This window comes from Sus scrofa, chromosome 1 (assembly GCF_000003025.6).
Source record: "Sus scrofa isolate TJ Tabasco breed Duroc chromosome 1, Sscrofa11.1, whole genome shotgun sequence".
Taxonomy (NCBI): domain Eukaryota; kingdom Metazoa; phylum Chordata; class Mammalia; order Artiodactyla; family Suidae; genus Sus; species Sus scrofa.
The window spans coordinates 246,103,115-246,129,407 of NC_010443.5; the positions used below are offsets into that span (position 1 = coordinate 246,103,115).

General features: G+C 38.7%; 2 protein-coding genes across 6 annotated transcripts; one reads left to right on the forward strand and one right to left on the reverse strand.

The window, feature by feature from the left end:
- Nucleotides 1,822-14,799, forward strand: LOC100154081 (protein NipSnap homolog 3A). 2 transcript variants are annotated; one of them, XM_021067012.1, is made up of 7 exons: nt 1,822-1,980; nt 2,147-2,302; nt 5,298-5,508; nt 7,755-7,913; nt 9,706-9,855; nt 13,609-13,695; nt 13,851-14,799. In XM_021067012.1, the coding sequence occupies exons 2-7, from the start codon at nt 2,243-2,245 to the stop codon at nt 13,925-13,927; spliced, it is 744 nt and encodes a 247-aa protein (XP_020922671.1). In that variant the 5' UTR covers nt 1,822-1,980; nt 2,147-2,242; the 3' UTR covers nt 13,928-14,799. The 2 variants fall into 2 exon arrangements, with proteins under 2 accessions (XP_020922671.1, XP_003480607.1); XM_003480559.4 differs by having other exon boundaries at nt 1,974-2,302.
- On the reverse strand, nt 7,900-26,267 carry LOC106509227 (ATP-binding cassette sub-family A member 1-like). Of its 4 annotated transcripts, none has more exons than XM_021067030.1 (4): nt 26,096-26,267; nt 19,698-19,863; nt 15,571-15,748; nt 7,900-8,974 (listed from the first exon to the last, which is right to left on the reverse strand). In XM_021067030.1, exons 2-4 carry the CDS (start codon nt 19,784-19,786, stop codon nt 8,894-8,896), a joined length of 348 nt encoding a protein of 115 aa, XP_020922689.1. In that variant the 5' UTR covers nt 19,787-19,863; nt 26,096-26,267; the 3' UTR covers nt 7,900-8,893. The 4 variants fall into 4 exon arrangements, with proteins under 4 accessions (XP_020922689.1, XP_020922682.1, XP_020922688.1 ...); XM_021067023.1 differs by having other exon boundaries at nt 26,045-26,265; XM_021067029.1 differs by lacking the exon at nt 7,900-8,974 and adding an exon at nt 16,583-16,679 and having other exon boundaries at nt 14,326-15,748; nt 26,045-26,171.

Genomic DNA, 26,293 nt, shown 5'->3' on the forward strand with positions numbered 1-26,293 from the left:
CAAAAAAAAGACATGAGATACTGGAAAGGAAAAGGAAGTCCAACACAAGGCAAATGGGATTCTGCAGATCAGTGAAAGGAGATCCAAGAATTACTACAGGGTCATCTTAAATGCTTAGTCGATACTGTACCAAGAGAAAGAAAAAAAAAAAAAAAGATTCCTGAAAGATAACTCTACAAGATGAAATGATAAGCTGACTAATAAATTTAATCATTTTGAGTTTTGGCAAAGAATTTGGTGATTAATAAGTGAAGGCAAAAGGAAAAGAAGAGAAACAAATGAATAGAAATGAGTCATCTTTCTATTGATTAAGATCACAGGTGTGAGCCACATAGCAGTGACTTAAACCGGAAGGTGAATTCTCTTGTAAAAGATGTCCAGAGATAGGTACTCCAGGACTCCTAGTGTGGTATTCCATGGAGTCAGAAACTAGACCACTTCTCTCTGTTCTGCCATCTTTAGCATGTGGTTTCCACCACGTAGGTCAAGAACTCCAGCCATTATGTCCACATTCCAGCAAGAAGCAATAAGAAAGACAGAGAGGGCAACAATTCCTCCTACAAAATATCACTTACAGTGGGTCATAAATGCACTAACCCATCCCACTGGCTAGGACTTAGTCACCTGGCTGCACCCAACTGCAGGGATTCTACTGTTAATTGTTTAAAAAGGTGGAGTGGGAGAAGATGGCTAGTGGGAAATAGCTAGAAGTTCCAGAGAAAGAAGAGTTCCCCACTGTGGCACCTCCCTCCAGAACTTTCTTTTCTCCATATCCTACTTTTTTCCCCATGTATAATCCCAGATATATTTTTTCTTCAATTGTTTAACTGTTTCCCCTAACATGGAAGTTCCAAGGGAAAAAAACTTTGTCATTTATTCACTTCTGCCACCCCAGTTTTTGGAAAAGTGCCTGAAGCACAGAAGGAATTTAATTGATATGGGTTGAATGAGAGAATAAATTATTAATTCCAAGGAGTGAAAGTCTAAGAAAATAAATTTAAACATAAAGATCCAGGCTGGGTACAGATGATGCTTTGTTTTGTCTTCATTAGTTAGAAATGGATGCCCATCATAAGAAAAAAATGACTCATCCCTCTGGAATTACAAATTTTAAAAAGCCTGCTTTCCTCTGAACAGACGACTCGAGTCATTGCACAAGGCACAACTAATCCCCTAGTCCTAATAATATAAACAATATTACATTAATGTTTTACAATAATGTAACTACTGACAAGAATGTAAACATGATGTAAATAATGTAACTTAATGTGAATCAATTAATTGATTTTTTAGCGTAAATATTATTACATACATGCAGGAAAGGAAATTATTTGGGAATACTGCTATATTATAGATTTATATCCTCTTCTTCCATAGAGGGAGTCACTATCGAAACCAAAAACCAACACACCAAGAAACAGTAGAATATGCCCATTACTTAAAAACACAGAAAACAGAACAAACAGCTCAAAAAGTTGAAGATGGGTGTTCTGGTGAGCAATGTTCAGGTATAGGGAAGACTAGGTCAGAAGTTTTGCTTTTAAGGGGTTACAGATTTTTAAATTTAACAATGTATGTTCACCTTTGAATTTTTCATTATCTAGCTCAGTCCCCCCATTCCCCTGAGCTCCTGGAAAATACGATGTAAACTATTAGGAGCCTTAAAATTCGCGCTGGAGGTAGTGAATTTCATGGGGAAGATGAATGCGCTTAGAAAAGCGAAGGCTCCCTGGTCTTCAGCTATATGGACCTCATAACGACTAAAACTTAAGCGGCAAACGTGTCTACAATTTAAAAGCAAAGCACGCCGCACACGTACGCACGCTGCCTTCCCAACGGTCTCACACACTCGCATTCTACACGCGAAATTTTAGTGCATAAATGCTTTGGAGATGAGCTCAGGGGCCCATAGAATTGGTACAGGAAGACCTCAGCATTCAGCTAATTCAAATGTCACTTTTGACGTTGAGGGTAAGAAAGGTAAGAACGTTTGGGGAAACAGCCTGGGAGGAAAGGGCTGGGCTGACCTCCAACGAGTCTGGGGCCCGGCCCACCACCGACGCCTCTAGGGCTGGGCGTCAGGCCGCACCCCCGGGCAGGAGGAGGAGCCGAGCCTGGTCCGAGCCTGTGTTTTCCCCTGGTGCAGGCGCTGTTCCTTGCAGAGCGGAAGCCATAGGAGGAGGAATTTAAGGACGAAGACCGGCTGCTACCCCCCTCAGCACTCCAAGCTGCAAGCTGCGCCATGCTTCCTCTCCGCAGTGGCCTAACTAGGATTCTGTCCCCGCGGATGCTAGCTACTCAGGTATGGGCCCCTGGGACTCGCCCAGAACATTCCCAGGAGCAGGGAAGGGGAGGGGAGGGGCATCTGCGGGGATAGCACGGGCCACGCATGCGCCGACTTTCGCAAACCTTCCAGCCTGTTGCAGACGTTCTAGCGCAAATCTTAAAATCCCCGAGGCGGGGACGTGGAGCCCGCCGGAGGAAGGGAGTCGTTAGGGGAAGACCTCCTGCCAATGTTGCCTCTGGCGGCTGGAAAGCAACCTTGGACAGGGGGCATTTCTAGCCTAGGTGCCTGGTGGTCCTAGGACACTCCTGAAACGCCAACTGCTGTGGCTTTGCCACCCCACGCAGTTACCATCACCGCACGGTGGGCTTTGCCAGGCCCTGGGGTACGACCTCTCTTCGATTTGTCTTTTGAAAAGCCTCAGGTCCCTCTAGACAGAAGGAGAGAGGAGTAAAAGGTCAAACAGCTGCTGGCGCCGGAACACCCATACAGACACCACCTTTAAAAGGAAATACACAACCTCTCAGCATTTTGCAGACAGAAAGCTTTAAAGAGGGCCCTGGGGCAGGTGGCAGAGCATCCGGCCCAGCTGCCACTGTCTCCTGCTCTTGGTGCCCAAGGCAGGCAGATTCAGAAATCGTGTAGGAAATATGATGATGACAAATTCATTTAATCAGGATGAGAAATGTACAAAATTGATTTTTGTGATTCAGCCTTACCTGTCAGGAATTGACCTATTCTGTGAATCTAACTTAGATTTTTTTTCCTTTTGATGTTTAGTATTTTACCTCTTTCTCACAGGACACCATAAGGAGATTAATCTACTCGAGAGAGTGATTTTTGTAAAGTCTAAAGAGACCGTTAAGGGCTTCTTCCCCCAAGATTAGCAATGCAGTCTTTTTGTTTGTTTTTCCTCTGTCCACTTTTTTTAAAATGATTTTTATTTTTTTCCATTATAGTTGGTTTACGGTGTTCTGTCAATTTCTGCTGTACAGCACAGTGACCCAGTCACACATATGTATATATACATTCTTTTTCTCACATAATCCTCCATCATGTTCCATCATAAATGACTAGATATAGTTCTCTGTGCTATACAACAGGATCTCATTGCTTATCTACTCCACATGCAATAGTTTGCATCTATTAACCCCAGACTCCCAGTCCATCCTACTCCGTCTTCATCCTGATTCCCTCTACTGGGACAGGGTCAAGAATTACTCCTTAGAATTTTATTCTCAACTTTGATGTTATTAAATGTCAACCAGATATTCTCTTAGGAGCAAACTGTAAGTCACTGCTGTCAAGAATAAGCGCTAATTTGGACCTAAGGGAGCCTGAAACATTGATGGTTCCTACCCCAGCATAGTTCCAGTAGCCCTGCAACAAAAATCACCTCATCTTCCCACAAACGCACACATCCTCTGCTGTTAACCTTTCCCTGAGCTTTCCTATTGTCTATTTCTTCTGCCAACAATAATAAAATGTGTGCTTCTGATCCCATATTTTGATCTCCAAATACAAATTCTCTGAAAAACAGCTTAAACAATTGTTACAAGTACCCCATTGGCCCATTTTGATATCTGATATATTTTACTTATAATATTTTTAAACTATAAATTCTAGGCAGTTTTTAGTTGTGTAACATTCTGTTAATAAAGGTTGGGCAAATGGCACAAAAAGAATGTCAGATGCGAGAGCAGCTGCAGTTGTTTTTGATGGCAGGCTTACTCGGACAGGCAATAAGAATATTAATTCATCATAGACATGGAATGACCTCAAGATAGATGATTATAATTAAGCCTTATACAGAATTAAGTAAAATATATACATTATTGTGTTTTGTAAACAAAGTAACGCTGCAAGAAGCCTACTGCTTTCCTTTGACATATCAGGTTGTTAGTATAAGGCCAAGATTCAATAGCTTTATAAGTACCAAAACTGTTTTAATAGATAACTCAGTGTAAACAGCTTCAGAAAATGTGCATGGGCTAACCAAACTTAAGTATGATGGCTATGTAAACTAGAATGCTGTATCAGTGTATGTGTGTATACACATGTATGTGTGTATATATATATATATATATATATATATATATATATGCACACACAGAAACATATATTCCTACACAAAGGATAATATATGGCAAAGCATTTCCTACTGAAAGTTAAGAAGCAAATTGGAGAACCAAATTAGAAATTCAAATTGTGAGCAAATGACTATTGCAAAAATTAACTAATGGTTCTTCAGGGATACTCTCATCAGCCAGCTAGGATTGGGTGGATTAAATGCCCTTCTTCAGATGGCATCTGTAATTAAAACCTAAGAATTTTTCAGACAATTCTGACTTAATACTTTTTCCTTTTTCTAGCATTTACACAGGCTATCACTGTATCACAACTGGTTGGGTCATAGTTTCCTATTATAATAGTTATACTCCTTTCCTATTTTTGAACAGTGGTCTGCTTGATTAGATTTAGAAAATACTTGGCTCTGACCAGCAATGTCCGTTTCTTTAAAAACCTAAAAACCTAAGAAAAAAAAAGAAAGAATCTTCTGCTAATAAACACACATTTTCATCATGCCAGCCAAAGTATCTCAAAATTTTACAAAACTGTTTTTAATGCTTGACTCTAATACATATACTATTCACTAAAGATGGAATAGTGGCTAAATAAGAGATAATAAACTTTTTGTAAAATTTATTAGGATCCTAATCATAGGCTTTTGGTCAAGAATTGCCCCAGTGCCATCTTATGATCAACTTCTCATGAAAAAGTGACTAAAGGTGTACCCCCTGCTAGAAAACAGTAGCTACATATTTAGAATATTTAAAAGTAGTTATCTTTATTGACATACCTCTAAACAAATTTTATGGAGAGAGACCCAGGGACGTATAACAGATTACAAGTCTAATGAGTGTCCCTTGTTTCTAGACTCAGATTTGGTTGTAATGTAATATTGTAAACACTTTCTTCCCCAAATATTTCAATTTGCCTTATCTTTCTTCAGGTATGCTCATCTTTTGCCACAGGACCCAGACAATACGATGGAACATTCTATGAATTTCGTACCGATTATCTTAAGCCCTCAAAGATGAATGAGTTCCTGGAAAATGTTAAGAAAAACATTCATCTTCGGACAGCTCGCTCTGAATTGGTTGGATACTGGAGTGTAGAATTTGGAGGCAGACTGAATAAGGTGTTTCATATTTGGAAGTATGGTATGAGTCATCATCAGCTTAAGTATTCAGTACAGATTTTCATTCAGTTAGATATTACATGAGACTTAGTTCTTGGATCTCCATTACTATAAATACTTGAGGTTAAGTAAAACTTTAAAAAAGCAATACCAAAAAAACAAATTCAGTGATTACCACTCCCAGTGGTACACCTGTAATGGCCCATTGCTGGAACTTTTATATCATCATATGGAAAGTGATAGTGTGAAAATGCAGCGCCACACATTTCAAGTCATAAAATTTTAGTTTTTAGAAAAAAGTTTAGAATGGCTTTTTGTAAAGATTGGTTATGAAAAATGTAATGCAGCGATTGCAAGAACCCAAGTGGGTTAGGATCATAAAGGAACATGGAATTATTTTTCTTTATGTGGAAACCATAGTTGGATATCAGTGTTTTAGCAGAAATCATTCAAACATCTAGAGTCTTAGAAAAGGAGTTGATAGGGGATGATCTTTAACTTTGAAGCTCTCACCCATCTGTAAGATTTAATAATTCTGTTATGTTTCAAGACCACTCTTGGTTATTTTCTGCCCCCATAGTTTCAAGGAATTCACTGCCATCATACTAGTCTAGGGAGATAAAGGAAAAGGAATTAGAGTACTTCCCATACTGAGGCTGACCAACAAACCCCCCATTTAGGAGAAGAAGAACAGCTATAGGAATCTCTGGAATGTTTGTTACTTCATTGTCAAATCTTTGAGAAGTCACATCAGGACATGATGATATCCAGAGAACTTTTAATAATTTCATTTAGCAACAGTTAATAGTCATAAAGTATTTTAATATGAAAAATTCGGAGTTCCTGTCGTGACTCAGTGGTAAACGAATCCAACTAGGAACTATGAGGTTGCAGGTTCAATCCCTGGCCTTGCTCAGTGTGTTAAGGGTCTGGCGTTGCTGTGAGCTGTGGTATAGGTCGCAGACGCAGCTCCGATCTGGCATTGCTGTGGCTGTGGTATAGGCCGGCAGCTACAGCTCTGATTAGACCCCTAGCCTGGGAACCTCCATATGCCTCAGGTGTGGCCCTAGAAAAAGACAGAAAGACAAAAAACGAAAAAGAAAAATTCTCATTCTGCACTTAACGTGGCCATAGTTTGGGGGTTTTCTCTATTGTAACAGAACTAACCCCATTAAAAAACAAGTTATGCTTTATTGTACCAAGTTGAATCATGTCCCATTAAGAAGATTATGAGTAAGATCCTGATATAACTTACTTAAGCTCTAACACAGGTGTTAATTCTTTATACATAAAGTAAATCCACAGAAAACTGTTTTACCGTTAGTCTCATAAGATCCTAATAGTAAATATAGTATACTAGGCCCCTGTGTTGGTAACATATGGGTAACAGAAGAGAAATAGTACTGGGTGAAAAGAATAGATGACAATATGTAAGAGGATCAGCACTATTTCTTTGCAAGCTCTGTTCAAAGAAGAGAGGCTGAGGAGTTCCCATCGTGGCTCAGCAGAAGTGAATCTGACTGGTATCCATGAGGACACAGGTTCAATGCCTGGCCTCGCTCAGTGGGTTGCCATGAGCTGTGGCGTAGGTCACAGACGCAGCTCAGATCTGGCATTGCTGTGGCAGAGGCCAGCAGCTGCAGCTTTGATTCGACCCCTAACCTGGGAACTTCCATGTGCGGTGGGTGCAGCCCTAAAAAAGACAAAGAAGAGGCTGAAAAAGCAGATCTTAATTTCATTTATGTTAAATTGAATTCAGGGTGTACCATGACCTGACCATTCTTCACCATCACTACCAACATCGAAAAATCCTCTTTCTCTAAACTGGTACTATGACTTAAATGCCTCAGTTAAATTAATAAGAATAGTTAACATATATTGAGTACTCACTATATGCTAAATGATGCTAAACACTGTTCGAAGCTCCTTTCATGTATTAATTCATATAATCTTCATATCAGGAGGCAAACATGCACAGAAAGATTCAAGAATTTTACCTACATCTCACAACTACCTACTAAGTGGTAGGGCCTGTAAAGGCCATTACTATATGATACCATTTCTTGTTTACATTGCTATAACTCCTTACACCATGAACAACTTGGGGACAGATACCACATTTACTTATGTTGGTATCTCCAGTGATATAACACAGTGTCCTTATGTGGCCTCAAATATTTGCTAAACTGAATAAAACCCAGAAAAAGTACAGGTGATTTGATTTTAAATCAAAAACTTTCATTTTTCTTACTCTTTTTCCTCCCATAGACAATTTTGCTCATCGAATTGAAGTTCAGAAAGCCTTGGCCAAAGATAAGGAATGGCAAGAACAATTTCTCATTCCAAATCTGGCTCTTATTGATAAACAGGAGAGTGAAATTACTTATCTGGTGCCATGGTGCAAATTAGAAAAACCTCCAAAAGAAGGTAAGCACTTCTCTCTTAATCACTTTGAGTTTTGATGGAGAAAATACTAAAGATTTTAAACTATGAAAGTTAAGGTTCTACTGGGAAAAAAATTAATCTCTTACTTAATATAGGAACATATGTTGATTGTTGAGACAAAATAAATTGTAACTATTAGCTTATCCTTAAAAAATAAACATTAAATAATGAAATATTTTTCTAAATTGATACCTACTGATTCTTAAAGCCTAGCTTTATTACAGAAAAAGTTGATATGGTTGGTAAAGATTGAGAAGTTGGGCCTTGGAAGCAGAGAACACATGTGGATAGATGAGGGATAGTGTATGCTTTTCTGTCATAATTAAAATAATATAAACTTCTAAATATTAAAAGTATTTTTCCATAGATTACTACTAATCTCAGAGATGAAGTACAGATTTGCTTATGAAATTGGCTGTTTGGGGGAATGAATGAATTGCAACTGTCAAGCTCTGTTACTGTAGTCTAACTTTTGTGTCTTCCTCTTTCTTATTTCTCAGTTTGAAAATAATTCCTAAAGATCTGTCTCCTTCCTGATTTCACTTCTTGCTGACTTAAAGAAATTATTACCTCAATCCAGTTTTAAACAAAGGTCAGATTAGAAAAAGCCTAACCTAATTTAAATTATATTTTATTTCCCCCATTATTCCTAACTCCATAATGCATTTTAGATTACAAGATATTTGAAAAGTCCTGTTTAGATCCTTATCCACTTAGATCCCCCCAACATACAGCTTTTGGCATCATCTAAATGAACCTGTGGGCTTCAAAGACAATCTCAAATCTTGCTTTTCTTCCTCTATATTCATGATTCTTCAGTAACTTTTGCATGTTTTTCCTTTACTTCTGCAATCTACTTGTTCCCTAGTTTCTTTCACTCCACCCACCCGATACTTCCACCCAGAAGATAAAATGCTTTTCAAGTATTTACCTGAATATTTAGGAAAAATAAAACATCTTCTTTAGGCTTTGTTTTCCCTCGAAAATCCTGAGACATTTGCTTCAGATCCAGTTTGCTTGCTGTTCCTGGTAGAAATGCAAACCTACAGGGAGAAATTATATAAAGCAAAAAGTAGTGGAAAGTTGGGAAGAACAGAACTACAAGAGATTGGAAAGTACTTCCTTACACATTTCTTTTATAAAAGTGTACACATAAGCAGCTAAAAAATATTATTCCATTATAAATTCTATTTTATTGATACATTTTATAGATTAAAAATATTTTATTATTATTATTATTATTATTTGTCTTTTTAGGCCCACAGCCATGGCATATGGAGGTTCCCAGGCTAGGGGTCAAATCGGAGCTGTCGGAGCTGGCCTACGCCACAGCCACAGCAACACCATATCTAAGCCATGTCTGTGATCAGCACCACAGCCCACGGCAACGCCAGACCCTTAACCCACTGAGCAAGGCCAGGGATCTAATGTCTGTCCCCATGGAGACTAGTCAGATTCGTTTCCACTGAGTCATGACAGGAACTCGCAGATTAAAAGTATTTTAGACAGTACTTTACCTATAGCTCCAGTCTCTTTTTCTTTGTTCCTTTATAAGCTTAACGACCAACCCTTAAACTAGGATAAGGACTTTCTAAACATAAAAGCATAGAAAAATAGTGCAAATTATTAACAAATATGTCTACATAAGCTTGCATACATGTATAATCTTCCAAATCTATATACGTAGATTAGCCTTCCACTGGAACCAAACTAGACAGGATTACAAATTGGTTGAATGTGTTCTATAAAATAATTATTTTTATCTCTATTCTAGGAGTTTATGAACTGGCTACTTTTCAGATGAAACCTGGTGGGCCAGCTCTGTGGGGGGACCCATTTAAAAGGGCAGTTCACACTCATATCAATCAAGGCTATGCAAAATTAGTTGGAGTATTCCATGCAGAATATGGCATGCTCAACAGAGGTACAGTTGTCTGTTTCTTCTTTTTTTTTTTTTTTTGTCTTTTTGCCATTTCTGGGGCCGCTTCTGCAGCATCTGGAGGTTCCCAGGCTAGGGGTCTCATCGGAGCTGTAGCTGCCAGCCTACACCAGAGCCACAGCAACGCAAGATCAGAGCTACATCTGCAACCTACACCACAGCTCACGGCAACGCCGGATCCTTAACCCACTGAGCAAGGCCGGGGATTGAACCCACAGCCTTATGGTTCCTAGTCGGATTCGTTAACCACTGAGCCACGACAGGAACTCCTGTCCGTCTCTTCTGTGAGACTGCGAAGTCTATCTGTGATCTGCTGTTAAGTTCCTTGGGCCAGTTTGTCTCTCTTCTCATTATTAAGTATATTTCACTTTTTATTGCCAAACTTTTGTTTTTTGTGATTTTAAAGGTTGAGCAAACCTGTTTTACATCTTATTTATATAGAATATAATACCTTATGAAACCTTTTTCAAATAATGAACTGCTTTTTCTTTGATACATCAAAATGATAAAATTTTGAAAACTGGAAAGAACCTCAAATCACCTATTCCTTTCATCATTTTTCTTTCCTGTAAATATATTTTCATCAATTTCTTTTTTTTTCAGTTTTATTAGGATGTAATTGACATATAACATTGTATAAGTTTAAGGTATATAACATAATGATCTGACATGTGTTTATATTGTGAAACGATTACCATAGGAAGTTAACATTCATCACCTTACGTAGTTATAAATTTTTTCCTTGTGATACAACTTTTAAGATTTAGCAATTTATCTTATATGTGGAAGTGTGTACTGTTTGTACCTTTTGTTTGTGTGTGTTTTTTAAACAACATTACTTGGTGTAAGGAAGTTATTTCTGGGTGAAAAAGTAATATATAGTTATTATTATAAATGTTAGAAACACCCATCTCTAAAATTACCCATTTCTAACTATATAGTATATATACCATAGGCTATATATTAATACATACAGTATATTAATTTATTTAATAAAATATCTATTTGGGATATTTAAAATTTAAAGTTGAAAGATATTCCCATCAGAATTTCACAGAAGTTTTTTTGATGGCAAACTCAAAAAATTCTTGTTCATTTGTGCTGGATATCTAATATCTAATATCCAGCACAAATGAACATCTCCTCAGAAAAGAGAATCAAGGACTTGGAGAAAAGACTTGTGGCTGCCTGATGGGAGGGGGAGGGAGTGGGAGGGATCAGGAGCTTGGGCTTATCAGACACAACTTAGAATAGATTTACAAGGAGATCCTGCTGAATAGCATTGAGAACTATGTCTAGATACTCATGTTGCAACAGAAGAAAGGGTGGGGGAAAAAATGTAATTGTAATGTATACATGTAAGGATAACCTGACCCCCTTGCTGTACAGTGGGAAAAAAAATATATATTAAAAAAAAAAAAATTCTTGTGAAGTTTATCTGAAAGGATAGATGACTAAGACTTTTAATATCTGAAAGACTCAGAATACCCAGTTGCCTCATCTTCTCCACTTCATGTCCAACAGACGTCTCAAACCTAACATCTCTAAAGCTGGGCTGATGGTTGCCCAGAAATTCAACTTCTAGTAATATATTGTAAAAAAAAAAAAAAAAAAAATAGTTGAACTATACAAAAATAGATGTTTGTTCAAGTTGGAAAATACTTGAAGAGGAGAAAATTTACAACAATTATTAGATGTCTGTCTCACACCATATACTAAAATAAAATCAAGATGGGTTATAGATTTCAGTTAAAAACTTGAATTCATAGAATTACTGAAAAAATATAGATAAATTTATTTAATAGCATACAAAAACAACATTTCTACACCAAAAGCAAATGAAGAAACTATAAAGGAAAAAAGAATCAACTGATGATTTTATTATACAAATACTCAACTTTGGTGCACTCCCAACAATAAAATGAAATCCTAAAGCAAAAAGAAAAACAGAAGCTTATGCATGGATGATACAGATGACTAATACATCTTAAAGAAGATGCAGAATAAAATAATAATGAGACACCATTTTTAGTGGCATTTTTATAATATTAGGTCAAGGAAAAAACAAGTGCTGTTGTACTGTGTAGGGTCCTATTAGCTTAGTCTTATCCCCCAGTAATTTGGCAAAAGCCTTGACTTTTCAACTGCTTTTGTCAATATTGTAGGAAATATGCATTTTTTAGTTATACAAGAAAGAAATTTGAAAGGATATAAAATACAGTCATATTTGAATGATGAAATTAAAGGATTTTTAAGTCTAATTTACTTTAATGGATGTATATAATTTTTATTTAAAATAAAACTACTGAAAATGTGTGTATACACGTTTTAATCTTAAATTCATTCTCAGTGTACTGTAGTATGATAGTATGTTGAGTATAAATCAGTACTTCACATCTGGAGAACAGTGTATAATATATACACTATATATTAATAAATATATATATGAATGATATACTCCTTGGTTTGTTCAATTTAAATTTAGGAGTTTACATTAAGAAAATAATCAGATTCGGACTGCCTGGGTTGAATCCCAGCTCCACCACTTAAAACTTTGTAGCCCTGGGTAAGTTACTTAACCTCACTGTGCCCAAGTTTCCTTATCCATAAAATATGATGATAATAATAACCTACCACATAAGATCATTATGAAAACTAAATGAGTTAATATATACAGAAGGTAAAGCCAAGTCTGGCATGTAGTAAGTATCCAATAAATATTAGGACTAGTTGTCACTGACATTGTTATTATTATAGATACATATATATTGCTGCTCTAAGGAAGTTTATTTCAGGATTGTTTACTGTAAGGAAACTTGGAAACAATGTGGTATGACCTTTACATAATACAGAAATAGATATAGGTATGTGTCATATATATTTATATTCTTATATGTGTTTATATGTGTATAAATAAATAAATGTTAAAATATAAACATGTATGCATAACTATGGAAGGGGATACACCAAATATAAAAGTGGTTATTTCTGGGTTATATAAAAATGCTTCGTATTTTCTCTTTATCTGATTTTTCCTACATAGTTAACATATAATTACAGAAAGTTTATAAAAAATTTATATGCAAGAAAAGTATCCCAGTATTTGATAGAATATTGAAATTTGGGGAATAATTTAATTGGTCAGTTATAAGGGATTGGGATAAAATGTTATATCCATAAGGAAGAATTCATATAGCTATTAAAAATCAATGTCATTACCATAGAAAATACACTTGTGATTTTTTAAAATCTACTACTAACACTAAGTATAATATACAGCAAGGTCCTAATGTGATTTTACTCAAATTTTTTAGGAAGATACACTTAATATTAGTAGACATTCTCTCTAGGTGATTGACATAATACTACTCTTAGTTTTCTTCCTTTGTATCACCTATCTGTTCAATAGTAAACACAATTTTTTACACTCTTGCTTTTTTAAAATAAAATAACATGTATTAGGAAGTCATGAAATTTGGGTCTAGTCTTGATTGTGTGTTTAATCTGTGTTACTTGACTTCCCTTCTCTAGCTTTCTGTTTCTTCATCTACAAAACTACTTTAATTAATTTATAAATTTCTCTCTCAAATCTCTGACCCCTCTGAAATCACTAACATACTTATTATTACTTTTTTGACACTCACTATGTTGATTTAAAGAATAGGACTGCCAGCTGCTGATTCCTTATTTTAGTAATGGGCACAGGCTTTACAATCTATTTGTGGTCTCTTCCTGCAGTTCACGTTCTTTGGTGGAACGAGAGTGCAGATAGCCGTGCAGCCGGGAGACATCAGTCTCATGAGGATCCCAGGGTCGTGGCAGCTGGTGAGCTATTTCTCTAGACACGAATTAATCTTAGAACAGATTTGATTTATATGCCACCTTATTAATTTTTTTCCAGTTTGGAAAAAAACCTTATATGCCTTATATGAATAACCTTGTATGCCTTATATGCCTTCTTATGAATTTTTTTTTTCCAGTTCGGGAAAGTGTCAACTTCCTTGGGTCTCAGCAGAATATGCTTCTGACTCCTACATCATTTTCACCTTTGAAATAGTTTTCTACTAAAATACAAAGCATTTCATGAACTGCTGCAAGATATGTCTGCTAATGGTGCTTGATTTTTCCTAAAAGATTCTCATTTTTATTTGAAGGAGGTGGTAAGCTATTGCTATGTCCCTTGCAGTTTTAAAAACCACCGCTGTCCACTGTCACCACCACCTCAAGAAACAGTCTATTCATTTTCCCCTTGACATTTTAGTATCTGCTAGACATTAAAAATAGTTGCTATTGGAGTTCTCCTGAGGTGCAGTGGTATAAGGATTTGGTGGTGTCACTGCAGTGGCTTGGGTCAGTGCTGTGACATGGGTTCAACCCCTGGCCTGGGAACTTCCACTTGCCATGGGTGTGGCCAAAAAAAATAGTTGCCATTACTACAAGATCTTGATTTTTTATTTGTTTCAGAATATCTCTTACACTCCATTTGACAGCCCTCTATTTTTAAAGCATCTTCTAATATTCAAATGATCATGTTACATTTCCATACATGTGATAATATTTTTAAGTTATTTGAATACATTATCAACCTTTCATCATGTCAGTTTTTCTGAGATTTTAAGGCTTGATATTCATAAAAATATTAAGCATATTTCTTTATTACGGAAAAGTACAATATCATCAGTGTCATCTTATTAATTATAGTTTTTACATTAATAATCAGTTACTTGGAAAATAATACTGTTAGGTCCTGCTATTAAAAATCATTGATGACTCCTTGGTTTATATGCTGCAGTGTCATTACAGTTAATTTTACTAATTTTTACTTCATTTTGGATCACTGTTTAACAAAGGTACTTGGTCATCTGTTTGTTTTCATGAGTTATTTTTTGATATGGACATGTTTGCCCTAATAAAAGCCTATATATACAATCTGATTCTCTCTATTGTGTTTTATATTTTTATCCTTATCTCTGGAGCTGTTGTTGTGTTGCCAGAAGGTAATGGGACAGTAATAATGTACTATATTGTAAACATTGTTATGTCAAGTAAATAGCCTGCTTACGACCTTACAAGGAGAATTTCTTCAGTGCTGTCACAGAAATACAAGGATTTTCCTACAAGACACTTTAGTTTTTGTTTTAGTAGTATGCCCCAGCCTTCTTAAACTAGGTTTGGTACTTCTAAGCTTTCCTGGTAACCTGTACTTATGCTATTTTATGTTTCTAACATGTTGCAAATACAATAAATTATCAGTTAGCTGTCTATGGGAAAACTGAAAAACAGGAAGCATGGTCACCTCTCCTTTACCTGGTCCTCAGGAGTTCAAAGGACACATGAGTTCCTAGTGTGGCAGAGAACACCCTGACTCTGGAGGTTTCAATTTACCAGACATGTTAGAGGCATTCATTTGAATTTTGACTAGGAGTCTTCCACCTCAGTTTCTTTGCCAAGTTGTCACTCAGGGAATGAGGTGGTGACGGTATTAACTGCAGCCAGTGTGGACTGATTCTCTTTCTAGTGTGATATTAGCTCTGTGCTCAGGACCGTCTTTAGCGACACAAAAGTATACAACTGCCTCTGCCTTTTCCTCTTTCAGTCTTGAGACCAGCTAGAACATTTCCTGGTAATAACCAGGAGCTCTTCCATCCAACCCAGAGCCCTGAGAGAGGTTTGTAAAGCAGCCATAGACCAGATTCCTACCATGTCCCAGACAAAGTTGGAGAGCCAGTAGAAGACAAGCTTCACCCTGCTGATGAACTGCAGGTACTTCTGTTTGCTGACCCGCTCCGGGATCAGAATCAGGACAAAGATGGCTGGGACGAAGGACATTGCAGGGAGGATACTGATGGACATAAGGATGTCCACTGACGTGCTCTTGCTGGAAAGAAAGTCAGTGAGACTCAGGGGTCACTGATACAGTTGAGGACTCAGTGAAGGAGAACACACACATGCATACAAACACAAATGAATCTGAGGAATAGCTCAGGGAAAAACACTTATTCAAAAAATAAAATTACTATTTTTGGCTGCACCGACAGCATATGGAATTTCCCAGGCCAGGGATCAGAACTGTGCCATAGCAGCAACCCCAGCTGCTGCAGTGACAACACTAGATCCTTAACCTAATGTGCCACAAGGAAACTCCAAAACAAAATTATTTTATTCAGTTAGAACATCATTTTCAAGTCAAGAAGCCTGACAATTCAATTGCAAAACCAATTTCTCTGGGTTTGTAAGAGTCCAGAACGAGGAGTTCCTGTCATGGCTCAGCAGAAACGAATCTGACTAGCATCCATGGAGACGCAGGTCTTATCCCTGGCCTTCCTCAGTGAGTTAAGGATCCAGCGTTGAGGTGAGTTGTTGTGTTGGTCGCAGACATGGCTCGGATCCTGCATTGCTATGGCTGTGGCATAGCTCCAATTCGACCCCTAGCCTGGGAACCTCCATATGCCGCTGATCTGGCCCAAAAAAGCAAAAAAAAAAAAAAAAAAAGTCCAGTACCAAAATTAAACTACTGAATTAATGGCCTAACGGTGTTCCTCTCTTTCTTTCTCTTTTGGCTGCCCTGTGGCATATGGAGTTCCCCAGGCCAGGGATCAGATCCAAGCCACAGTTGCAATCTAGGCCAAAGGTATAGCAATGCTGGATCCTTAGCCTTTGTCCTGGGCCAGGGATTGAACCTGCATCTCAGCACTCAAGAGATGCCGCTAACCCCTTTGTGCCACAGCAGGGACTCCTTGGTCCACTGTTTTTGACCTTATAAGAGCAGCAGATTGTGAATTCTCACATACGCAATGGAATGCTTTGGCCTAAAAATGTAAAAATTGAAAAAATATCAGTGTAAAATTACTAAAATAAGTTAAATACTTCTAGCTGTAAATAAAATGGAAAACATCAATGTAGAGCATATTAATCTAATGAAAACAAAAATTCTAACAGATTGTTATAAGAACAGTCTTATATACTCATTAGAGAGGGTCTTGTAAAATTCCTAGTGACCTATATTGATATTCGGGAAGAGATAAGCAGAAACAGTAATTGCCATTTTCCACATACAGGATCTACACTTTCAAGTATTAACTGTAGCGGTCTTGACAGGTATAAGATCATGAAATGCCAGTGATAACTTTGTTTTTATTTTACTTATTTATTCATTTATTTAGTTGTCTTTTGTCATTTTAGGGCCGTGCTCGTGGCATATGGAGGTTCCCAGGCTAGGGATCGAATCGGAGCTACAGCCGCCGGCCTAGGCTACAGCCACAGCAACACCAGATCTGAGCCACGTCTGCAACCCACACCACAGCTCACAGCAACACTGGATCCTTAACCCACTGAGCAAGGCCAGGGATCGAACCCACAACCTCATGGTTCCTAGTCGGATTCGTTTCCACTGCACCACGCTGGGAACTCTGATAACTTTGTTTTTAAAAGTCTTAATCAATAAACTTATGTAAATGTTCATCTGCCAGCCATTCCCATGTACCAGCAGCTCTGGGCCCATTTTTCTGACATGTCTTGGGATCCATACTGCACCTTGCCTAGATTCGAGTGTTCCTTCACCTCCCTGATGGCATCCTTAACTCTGACCGGAAGTGACTGACAAGCACTTGCATCCTGAGAAAACCCACCATACCTAAAAGACCAGCCTGACATCAAAACACTGAGAGTACAGAACACAGTATTTCTTTACAACAGACTCAGTGTGAGTATGTCCATGCAGGTGAATTCCTTCTTTAATAAACTGCAATGTTAGATTTGGGGAAGTTCTACCTCAGCCTCCTCTATTGGGTTCTGACAACCTCTTAACTCCTATTGTTCCTGCCCAGAGTGGTAATAGAAACTAAATGGTGAAAGGGGTGGGTCCTGGGCTTTTTAGACAGTGAAACATCTGAGATACTGAAGAAAGAATAGTCAATTCATCTCACAGATGCTCCTCCAGCCATGGTGGCTTAGTCCTGAACTCAGGTCTCAAGGCAAACAAAGGGGAATCAGGACACATAGTGAGGGACACTGACCAAAGAAGCCTGAAGGGCTTATACACACACCTTGGCTCTCTCCCAGCATGAGGGCCACTATAGGGGCCCCAGACAACTCCGCTCAGAGAGCCTAGCTTTGGGGCATCCATGTAAGTTAGCTCATTTTCAAAGAGTTATGAATGGATTTCAAGGATTCATCCTTCTTTTCTTCCCAAGTCCCACCCGTTCCTTCAAAACCCACAGGGACAAATGGGTTGAAAAGCAGGGAAAATGAATGGTTTTGATACCACTTCCCCCATCCAGATATTTCTTGGGTTCATATAAAAAGCCTAAAAAATCATCCTTAAATCCATAGGACCCTCTCGGAATCTGATGTGGGAGAAGAGGGTAACTAGGATATGAGACTCAACTTTGCATTAAAACAACTTAAAAACCACCATAGGACTTCCCACTGTGACTTGGGGGTTAAGAATCTGACTTTAGGAGTTCCCACTGTGGTGCAGTCGTTAACGAATCCGACTAGGAACCATGAGGTTGCAGGTTCGGTCCCTGGCCTTGCTCAGTGGGTTAAGGATCCGGCATTGACATGAGCCGTGGTGTAGGTTGCAGACATGGCTCAGATCCCACGTTGCTGTGGCTCTGGCATAGGCTGGTGGCTACAGCTCCAATTAGACCCCTAGCCCGGGAACCTCCACAGGCCACAAGTGCGGCCCTAAAAAAGGCCAAAAGACAAAATAATAATAATAATAATAAAAGAATCTGACTTCAGCAGCTGTGGTTGCTGTGGAGGCACAGGTTCAATCCCCAGCCCAGTGCAGTGGGTTAAAGTATCTGGTGTAAGGGACAGCTGGGGCTCAGGTTCAATCCCTGGCCCCGGAACTTCCATATGCCATGGGTGTGGCCATAAAAAAAAATAATAATAGATAAAAAATAAAACCCACCATATTTAATGAGATATGACTGAACTATAAGTTATTTAAATTTAAAAAAAACAAGCACATGTCTGTTTATGGGTCAAAATTGGGACAGAAAACAAATCAAGGACAACAATGACACTTGTCCCTCAAAACATGTACCACAGTGTGACTAGACTCTGCTCACAGGGCCTAAGCACCTACATCAGCCACCACCAGGCCTGGCCCATTCTGCCCTCAGCATGGCCATTCACTTATGCCAAGCCAAGGGGTTCCCCAGAAAATTATTCTTAACAAATAAGCAACAGACTAGGAAGTATCATTCTTCATGGTTACAGAAGGTTTTTAGGGAGCAGCATCAGTGACCATGCCTAGTGAATTCTTAGGTTCACTGGAGTTATACTGATGAAGAGATGTTATTTTAAGGAGAGGTAGCCAGGTCTACTTTGAGTTCTCACAACATTTAACATTACTTCTCTTCACCCTGCAACCTGGATGCTGGCAAAGCAGCAGAGAGACACCACAAGCAAGCCTCTTCCTGAAATCATTCTCGGAAAAAAAAAATCATGGCTCAGAATTGCTGCCGTCACTCAGAGTCTCAGGACGTCAGAGTTGTAAGACCCAGAGTTTCATTGCCCAGCTTCCCCAAATCGGCAGGGAGGAGACAGGCCCGGGGATTCAGAGTGGCCTGAACAAGGTCACTAGCTCATCTGTGGCAGCGGCAGAGATGAAGGGGACTTGTGACAGTCTGTCCTATGACGCTATCACTGTGCGAGAGGCCACAGTACGCCTTCCACAGCCCACCAGTGCAGAGCACGGTGCTCTGGTTCTATCTCAAACAAGCAAGGAAACTAGGCTGACTTCAAAATGTGTCATCCAGTCCTTCTTCCCAGCCCACCCTGCACCCCCACCTGAACATCCATACCATGTGACTCACCTGTGGAGGAGGCACAGGCAGCATCTTCTTGATTTCGTCATGGCTACTATGGCAGGCAGGGGAGGGGTTCGCCATCGTCCAGTTCCCATTTTGGAAGAGGTCCCTGATGGTCTGGGGAACTGGGGCAGTGATCCACTCCTTCTCCCCCACCAAGCAGGGCTTGTCTCTGCCAAGGGACACCAAAGGTAGGATCACCCAGGAGGCCTGGCCTCTCCTGCTATTTCAGAGGACAGGACCAATCAATAACAACTGCAAACATGCATCTATCACCTCACCATCTAGTTATTTGATGCCCCCCTCCATGGGATTCTAAGCTAAAAACTCATTTTACAGTTAAGGATGATGGAACACATAGAGGGACTAAATGCTCATATTGGATTCAGTCAATCTAATTTACCATCCATGTCTTCACTCAACAAATATTCATTGAGCATCTACTATATGCCAAACACTGTTCTGCATATTTTAAAGTCTAGGTGAATAAGAAAAAGTCCCTGCCTTCAAAGAGTTTGCAGTACTATAGAGAAATTTGACATTAAACAAGTGTATCACTTAGCCATAAATAAAGCAAAATAAGGGGACAATGTATGGGGAGAAGAGAGACTACCCTCCCTGAAAGAGTGATAGCTTCTTCCAAGGCATAAATGATTAGAAAACAAGCCAGGGAAAGGTTCAGGGAAAGAACACTATGAGCAAAGGCAATAGAAAGAATAGGTACAAAGTCTCTCAGAAGAAATGAGCTTTCTATGTTTAAGGAACAACAGGAAGGCAATGGGGCTGGGATGTGATGAACTGTGAGAGTGATGGGAGATGAGGACCAGAAGGAGGGAGGAGCCAGAGGACACGGCCTGGGAAGGAGTCTGCATTTTATGATCGATGTGCTAAACAGTGATGGACAATTGCAGGATTCATTTTATGTCTTAAAATGAGTAAAGCAGTTCCCTTGTAGGACAGTGGGTTAAGTACCCAGCATTGTTATTGTAGCAGCCCAAGTCACAGATGAGGTACAGGTTCGATCCCTGGCCTCACTCAGTGGGTTAAGGATCTGGTGTTGCCGTAAGCTGTGGTGTAGGTCACAGACTTGATTTCGATCTGGCATTGCTGTGGCTGTGGTGTAGGCTGGCAGCTACAGCTCCGATTGGACCCCTGGCCTGGGAACCTCCATATGCCATGGGCGCGGCCTGAAAAAAAAAAAAAAAGGCTACAAATAACAAATGCTGGAGAGGATGTAGAGAAAAGGGAGCCCTCCTTTGCTATTGGTGGGAATGTAAATTGGTACAGCCACTATGGAAAACAGTTTGGAGGTTCCTCAGAAAACTAAGTATAGAATTACCATGTGATTCAGCAACCCCACTCCTGGGCATACATCCAGACAAAACTTTCATTCAAAAAAATATACACACCCCTACGTTCATAGCAGTACTATTCACAATAGCCAAGACATGGAAACAACCTAAATGTCCATTGACGATGGAGTGGGAGGCTGGGGTTAGCGGATGTAACCTATTATACAGAAAGGGGATAAACAAAAAGGTCTCACTGGCAAAGCACAGAGAACTGTATTGTGTTCCTGATAAACCACAATGTACAAGAATATGTTTAAAAAGAATGTATATACATGTATAACTGAATCACTTTGCTGTACAGCAGAAATTAACACAGGATTGTAAATCAACTATACTTCAATTATTTATTTTTTTTTCAGAAAATCACCATGCAGAGTTCCCATTGTGGCTCAGCGGAAAAGAACCTGACTAGTATCCATGAGGACACAGGTTCAATCCCCGGCCTCACTTAGTGGGTTAAAGGATCTGGCATTGCCGTGAGTTGTGGTGTACGTCACAGATGTGGCTTGGATCTGGCATTGCTGCAGCTATGGCGTAGGCCAGCAGCTACAACTCCAATTCAACCCCTAATCTGGGAACCTCCATATGCTGCAGTGCAACCCTAATTGGGAATGTCCATATGCTGTGGGTATGGCCCTAAAAAGACCCCCCCCCCACCAAAAAAAATCACGTAATTCTCTACTACATTTTTGTCAGGGCTTCAAATCACTAATATAAAGATGAGCAAAAAAAGTTCCCATTCTGGTGTACTGGGTTAAGAATCCAACTGCAGTGGCTAGGGTTCCTATTGAGGCATGCATAGCAGATTATAAAGGAGCTGGTGTTGCCATAAGCTGCAGCGTAAGTGATAAATCGGCTTTGATTTGGTGTTGCCATGGCTGTGGCATGGGCCTCAGCTGCAAGTCCAATTTGACTCCTAGCCCAGGAACTTCCATGTATCCCAGGTGTGGCCATTAAAAAATAAATAAATAATAAAGAGCACATAAGCAAAACTAGTGAAGTTGACTCAGTAACTCAACTTACTAGTTGTGACCAAAGAGAAATATACAGTTACTCACTGAAACATTATTTATAAAATAAAGAAACACTTAAATATTGGAGTTTCCATCGTGGCTCAGTGGAAACAAATCTGACTAGTATCCATGAGTTCGCAGGTTTGAACCCTGGCTTGGCTCAGTGGGTTAGGATCTGGTGTTGCCATGAGGTGTGCTGTAGGTCACAAATGTGGCTCAGATCTAGTGTTTCTGTCGCTGTGCTGTAGGCCAGCAGCTACAGCTCTGATTGGACCCAACCTGGGAATCTCCATATGCTGTGGGTATGCACAAAGACAAAAACAAATAAACAACAAAACAAACAAACACTTAAATATCAATGGGGAAAAATAAAGTTATGGTACAGATGTCCCTTGGTATTGGCAGGGGATTGGTTCCAGAACCCCTACAGATACCAAAATCTGCAATGATCAAAACCCATGCATAGAACATTTTAGCATGTACATATAATCTAGGCACATCCTCCTATAAACTTTATCATCTTTGGATTACTTATAATACACCTACTTCAATGCAAATGATATGTAAATGGTTGTAAATAAAATGTAAAATGTAAATGCCATGTAAATTTGCCTGTGCATGGCAAATTCAAGTTTTTCTTCTTTGGAACTTTATGGAATTTTTTAAAAAATGTTTTGACTCTCAGATAATTAAAACCTGAGAAAGTAAGTAGGAGATTGTGTTAGTCCTTACTAATGTCTTCCCTCTCTAAGTTATAGTCATGAATTTTACTCTTCACTATCTGGCAGGTGTTTTCCCCTCCCCTCAGAAATTCTCTTCCCCTTTCTGCTGACTAAATGCAATTGATGATGGGGCTCCAAGGATGGCAAAGCCACAGGGCAGAGAAGTCTGGGTCTTTAATTCACCATGTATAGAAGAGCTGCTTGCCAACAAAGATGTTCTTTAGATCTTCAAGGAATAAGAAATAAAATCCTATTGTATTTGAGATGTTTTGGTGTCTATTTGTTATAGTAGTTTAGCCTATCCTATTTAAAGCATTCTTGAGGTTAAAGCACATTCAGGAATACCAGATACAGCTGAAGAGGTCAAAACTCATCATAAACAAGAAAATTAAGCAAATGGCTCCCTACCAAACACTGAGTTATCTAGCCTTCTACCCTCCTCAAAGGAAATTGGCAATAAGGTTTATAACTCACAGATGGGGCCCTGGAAGTTTCCTCACCATAGTAACTGAATAGGCTAAGAGAAATAATTTACAGGTGGTAACATATGGGTCTATTTCCCCTCAATGAAATACCCTAGGAAGAAAACTCTACAGTGAACCCCACTTTTTGACAAGCCCACCCATGCTTGAAGAGCTTTCCAAGTTCTATCACTCTAGAAAACATTAATAAAACTGTAAAGAAACAGAAATAAGAGAGGGAGAACTAAAATATTAATTAAAACACCTGTAATGAATGTTTTCAGAGATAGAAATATTGAAACAATATTCAGGAAACGAATATTATTTTTGAAAAGAGAGAAATAAAGAAATATTCTAGAGAAGGGATTTAAAAGAAAAGAGCTCTTGGAAATACTGTGGAAGTAGAAGTTTAAAATTAAACAGATGAGTTAAAAGACAAAACTGTGCTACTTTACCCCCCAGAAAATCTAGGCAAAAAATGTATTGTAAAACAGTAGAAAGAGAAAATTAGAAGATAAAGTGGAGGCAGAATATCTGAATAATAGATGTTCCAGAGATTGCTAAGAGAAGAAAAAAAATCAAAGAAACACAATTTTTTTTTCATAATTGCAGAGTGTCCAGATTAAGAGGGTATACTAAGTGAGGAACAATAGTTGGAAAAAATACATACTTGAGACACCCAATTGTGAAATTTCAGAACACTAGGAACAAAGAGAAAACCATAAAGATTTCCAAAGAAAGAGAAACAAGTCACAGACAAAGAAGCAGGAAGCAGAACGCCATGAATTTCTTACTAGAAGCTATAATACAATGGAGAATTGGCTTTGAAAATAAAATAGAAAGAAAAACTCTTTTCAATGTAAAATTTTATACCCAACCAACATAGGAATCAAGAGTTTTAGTAGAACAAAACATTTTTAGACATGCAAATCTCAGAAGTTTAATTCCCATGTACCCTCTCCTGAAATTAGGTGTTTAAAAAAAGCTACCAAATCCTGGCAGCAGGAATTCTAACACAAGGCAAAGGAGATCCCAGAATTACTACCATGCTATCATAGAAAATATTTAGTCCACACTGGAACAAGGGAACAAAGGACTCCCAAAAGATAACTCTAGAGGATGAAACTGATAAACTCATTAATGGGTTTAACCATACCAAAAGAAAATTTATTCTTTTAGCAAAGAATTTGGTAATTAATGACTGATAATGAAAATAGAAACACATGAAAAAGAGAAATTAAAAGAAACAGTCACTTTCCTATTGATTAAGAACACAGGTTTAAGCCATAGGGCAGTAGCTTAAACTAGAAAATGACTTCTCATGTAAAAAAGAAATCCTGAGACAGTCAGTCCAGGACTCCTAGTGTAGTGTTCTGTGACGTCAGAACCTAGGCTACGTCTTTCTTGTTCTGTCATCTTCAGCATGTGGTTTCCAAGAACTCAAGCCATTACACCCATATTCCAGCAAGGAGAAATAAGAGAGGGCAACAACCACCTCTCCTACACAACATCACTTATAGGAGGTCATAAATGCACTAACCCATATCACTGGCTAGGACTTAGACACAAGGCTGCACCAAGCTGCAGGGGGTCTATCGCTAATTTTTAAAAAGGTAGAGTGGGAGAAGAATGGCTATTGGGAAATGGCTAGCAGTCTCTGCTACCTCCCTCCAGCACTTTCTATTCTCTATACCCTACTTTGTTTTTCCTCATTATATTTATTAATTTCTGATATATATTTTCTCCATTTGTTTATCTGTTCCCCCTAATCTGGAAGTGGCAAGAGAACATAAACTTTGACTTCTGTTCACCTCTGTATCCAAGTGTTTGGAAAACTATCTGAAGCATAAATGAACATAATTCATATGGGTTGAATAAGGGAATAGTTAATTCTAGAAATTAAATTAAATAAATTAAAACAAAGATCCGGTCCAAGTCCAGATGCTATGGACGTCCATGACCAAAAAAAACCTGACTCACCTTCTCAGGAATTACTAACTCTAAAAAGCCTCCCTTCCCCTGGATAGATGATTCTAAAGTCTTCACACCAGGCACAACCAAGACAACCACAATGGAAAGCCCTGTAATCATTCCCGTCTTAGTAACATAAGGAATATTACTTTAATGTGTGCATGAACGGGACTATTCTGCAATTGGGTTTAGTTACATTATGCTTGTAGCTTTGTGTGTAAAAAGGAATGTAGTTAGTAATAAAGGCGTAAACATCAATATAATTAAATTAACAATGTTATATTAATATTATTAATGTAAACATTATCAGATTGAGAAAGGAAGTGTATTTGAGGGGAATGATATGTATCAGACTTAAATCCTCATCTTCCAAACAATCGACAAGATTTATAACTGAAAATATCAAGAAATACCAGAAAACGCATACAAATTTTAAAAAGAAAAACAAGCACTACAAGAAACAGCTGAAAATGTTGAAAGTATTTACTCCAGGGCCCAATATCAGGAATAAGGAAGACAAGATCAGAGGTCTGCTGTTTTGCTTTCAAGGCTATTCATAAACTATTTGACTCTGTGTATTAAATTTTGAATTTTCGAAGCCAGTTGGGGTGGTCCCCATTCCTCTGAGCCCCTGAGAAATATAATCTATATCATTTTTAGAAGCCTAACAAGGTCATAGCTAGCGGTGAAGCTAGGGAAAGAGAATGCACTTAATGCCCAAAAGTGAAGACTGACTGGTCTTTAGCCAAAGGAGAAGCACCCCCGAGCAAACAAACAAAAACACCAGCAAAACACGTCCACAATTTCAAAGCAAAGCATGACACAGGCACCCACCCTGCCTCCCCAGTAGGCGTACACAGAACTTTTATCAATGGTAGGTAATACCACATGGAGATGAGGTGATGGGCCCAGACTGATGGTACAGGGACGACTCAGCATGCAGCTGATTCTAAAGTCACTTCTGACGCTGGGGCTAAAAATCGGTGGAGAAACAAAAACCACCTTAAGGCTGGAGGCGACACCAAACCGTCTGAGGCCCAGCCTTCTGCCGACTCCTGGCAGAAGGACGAGCCCGGCCACGCC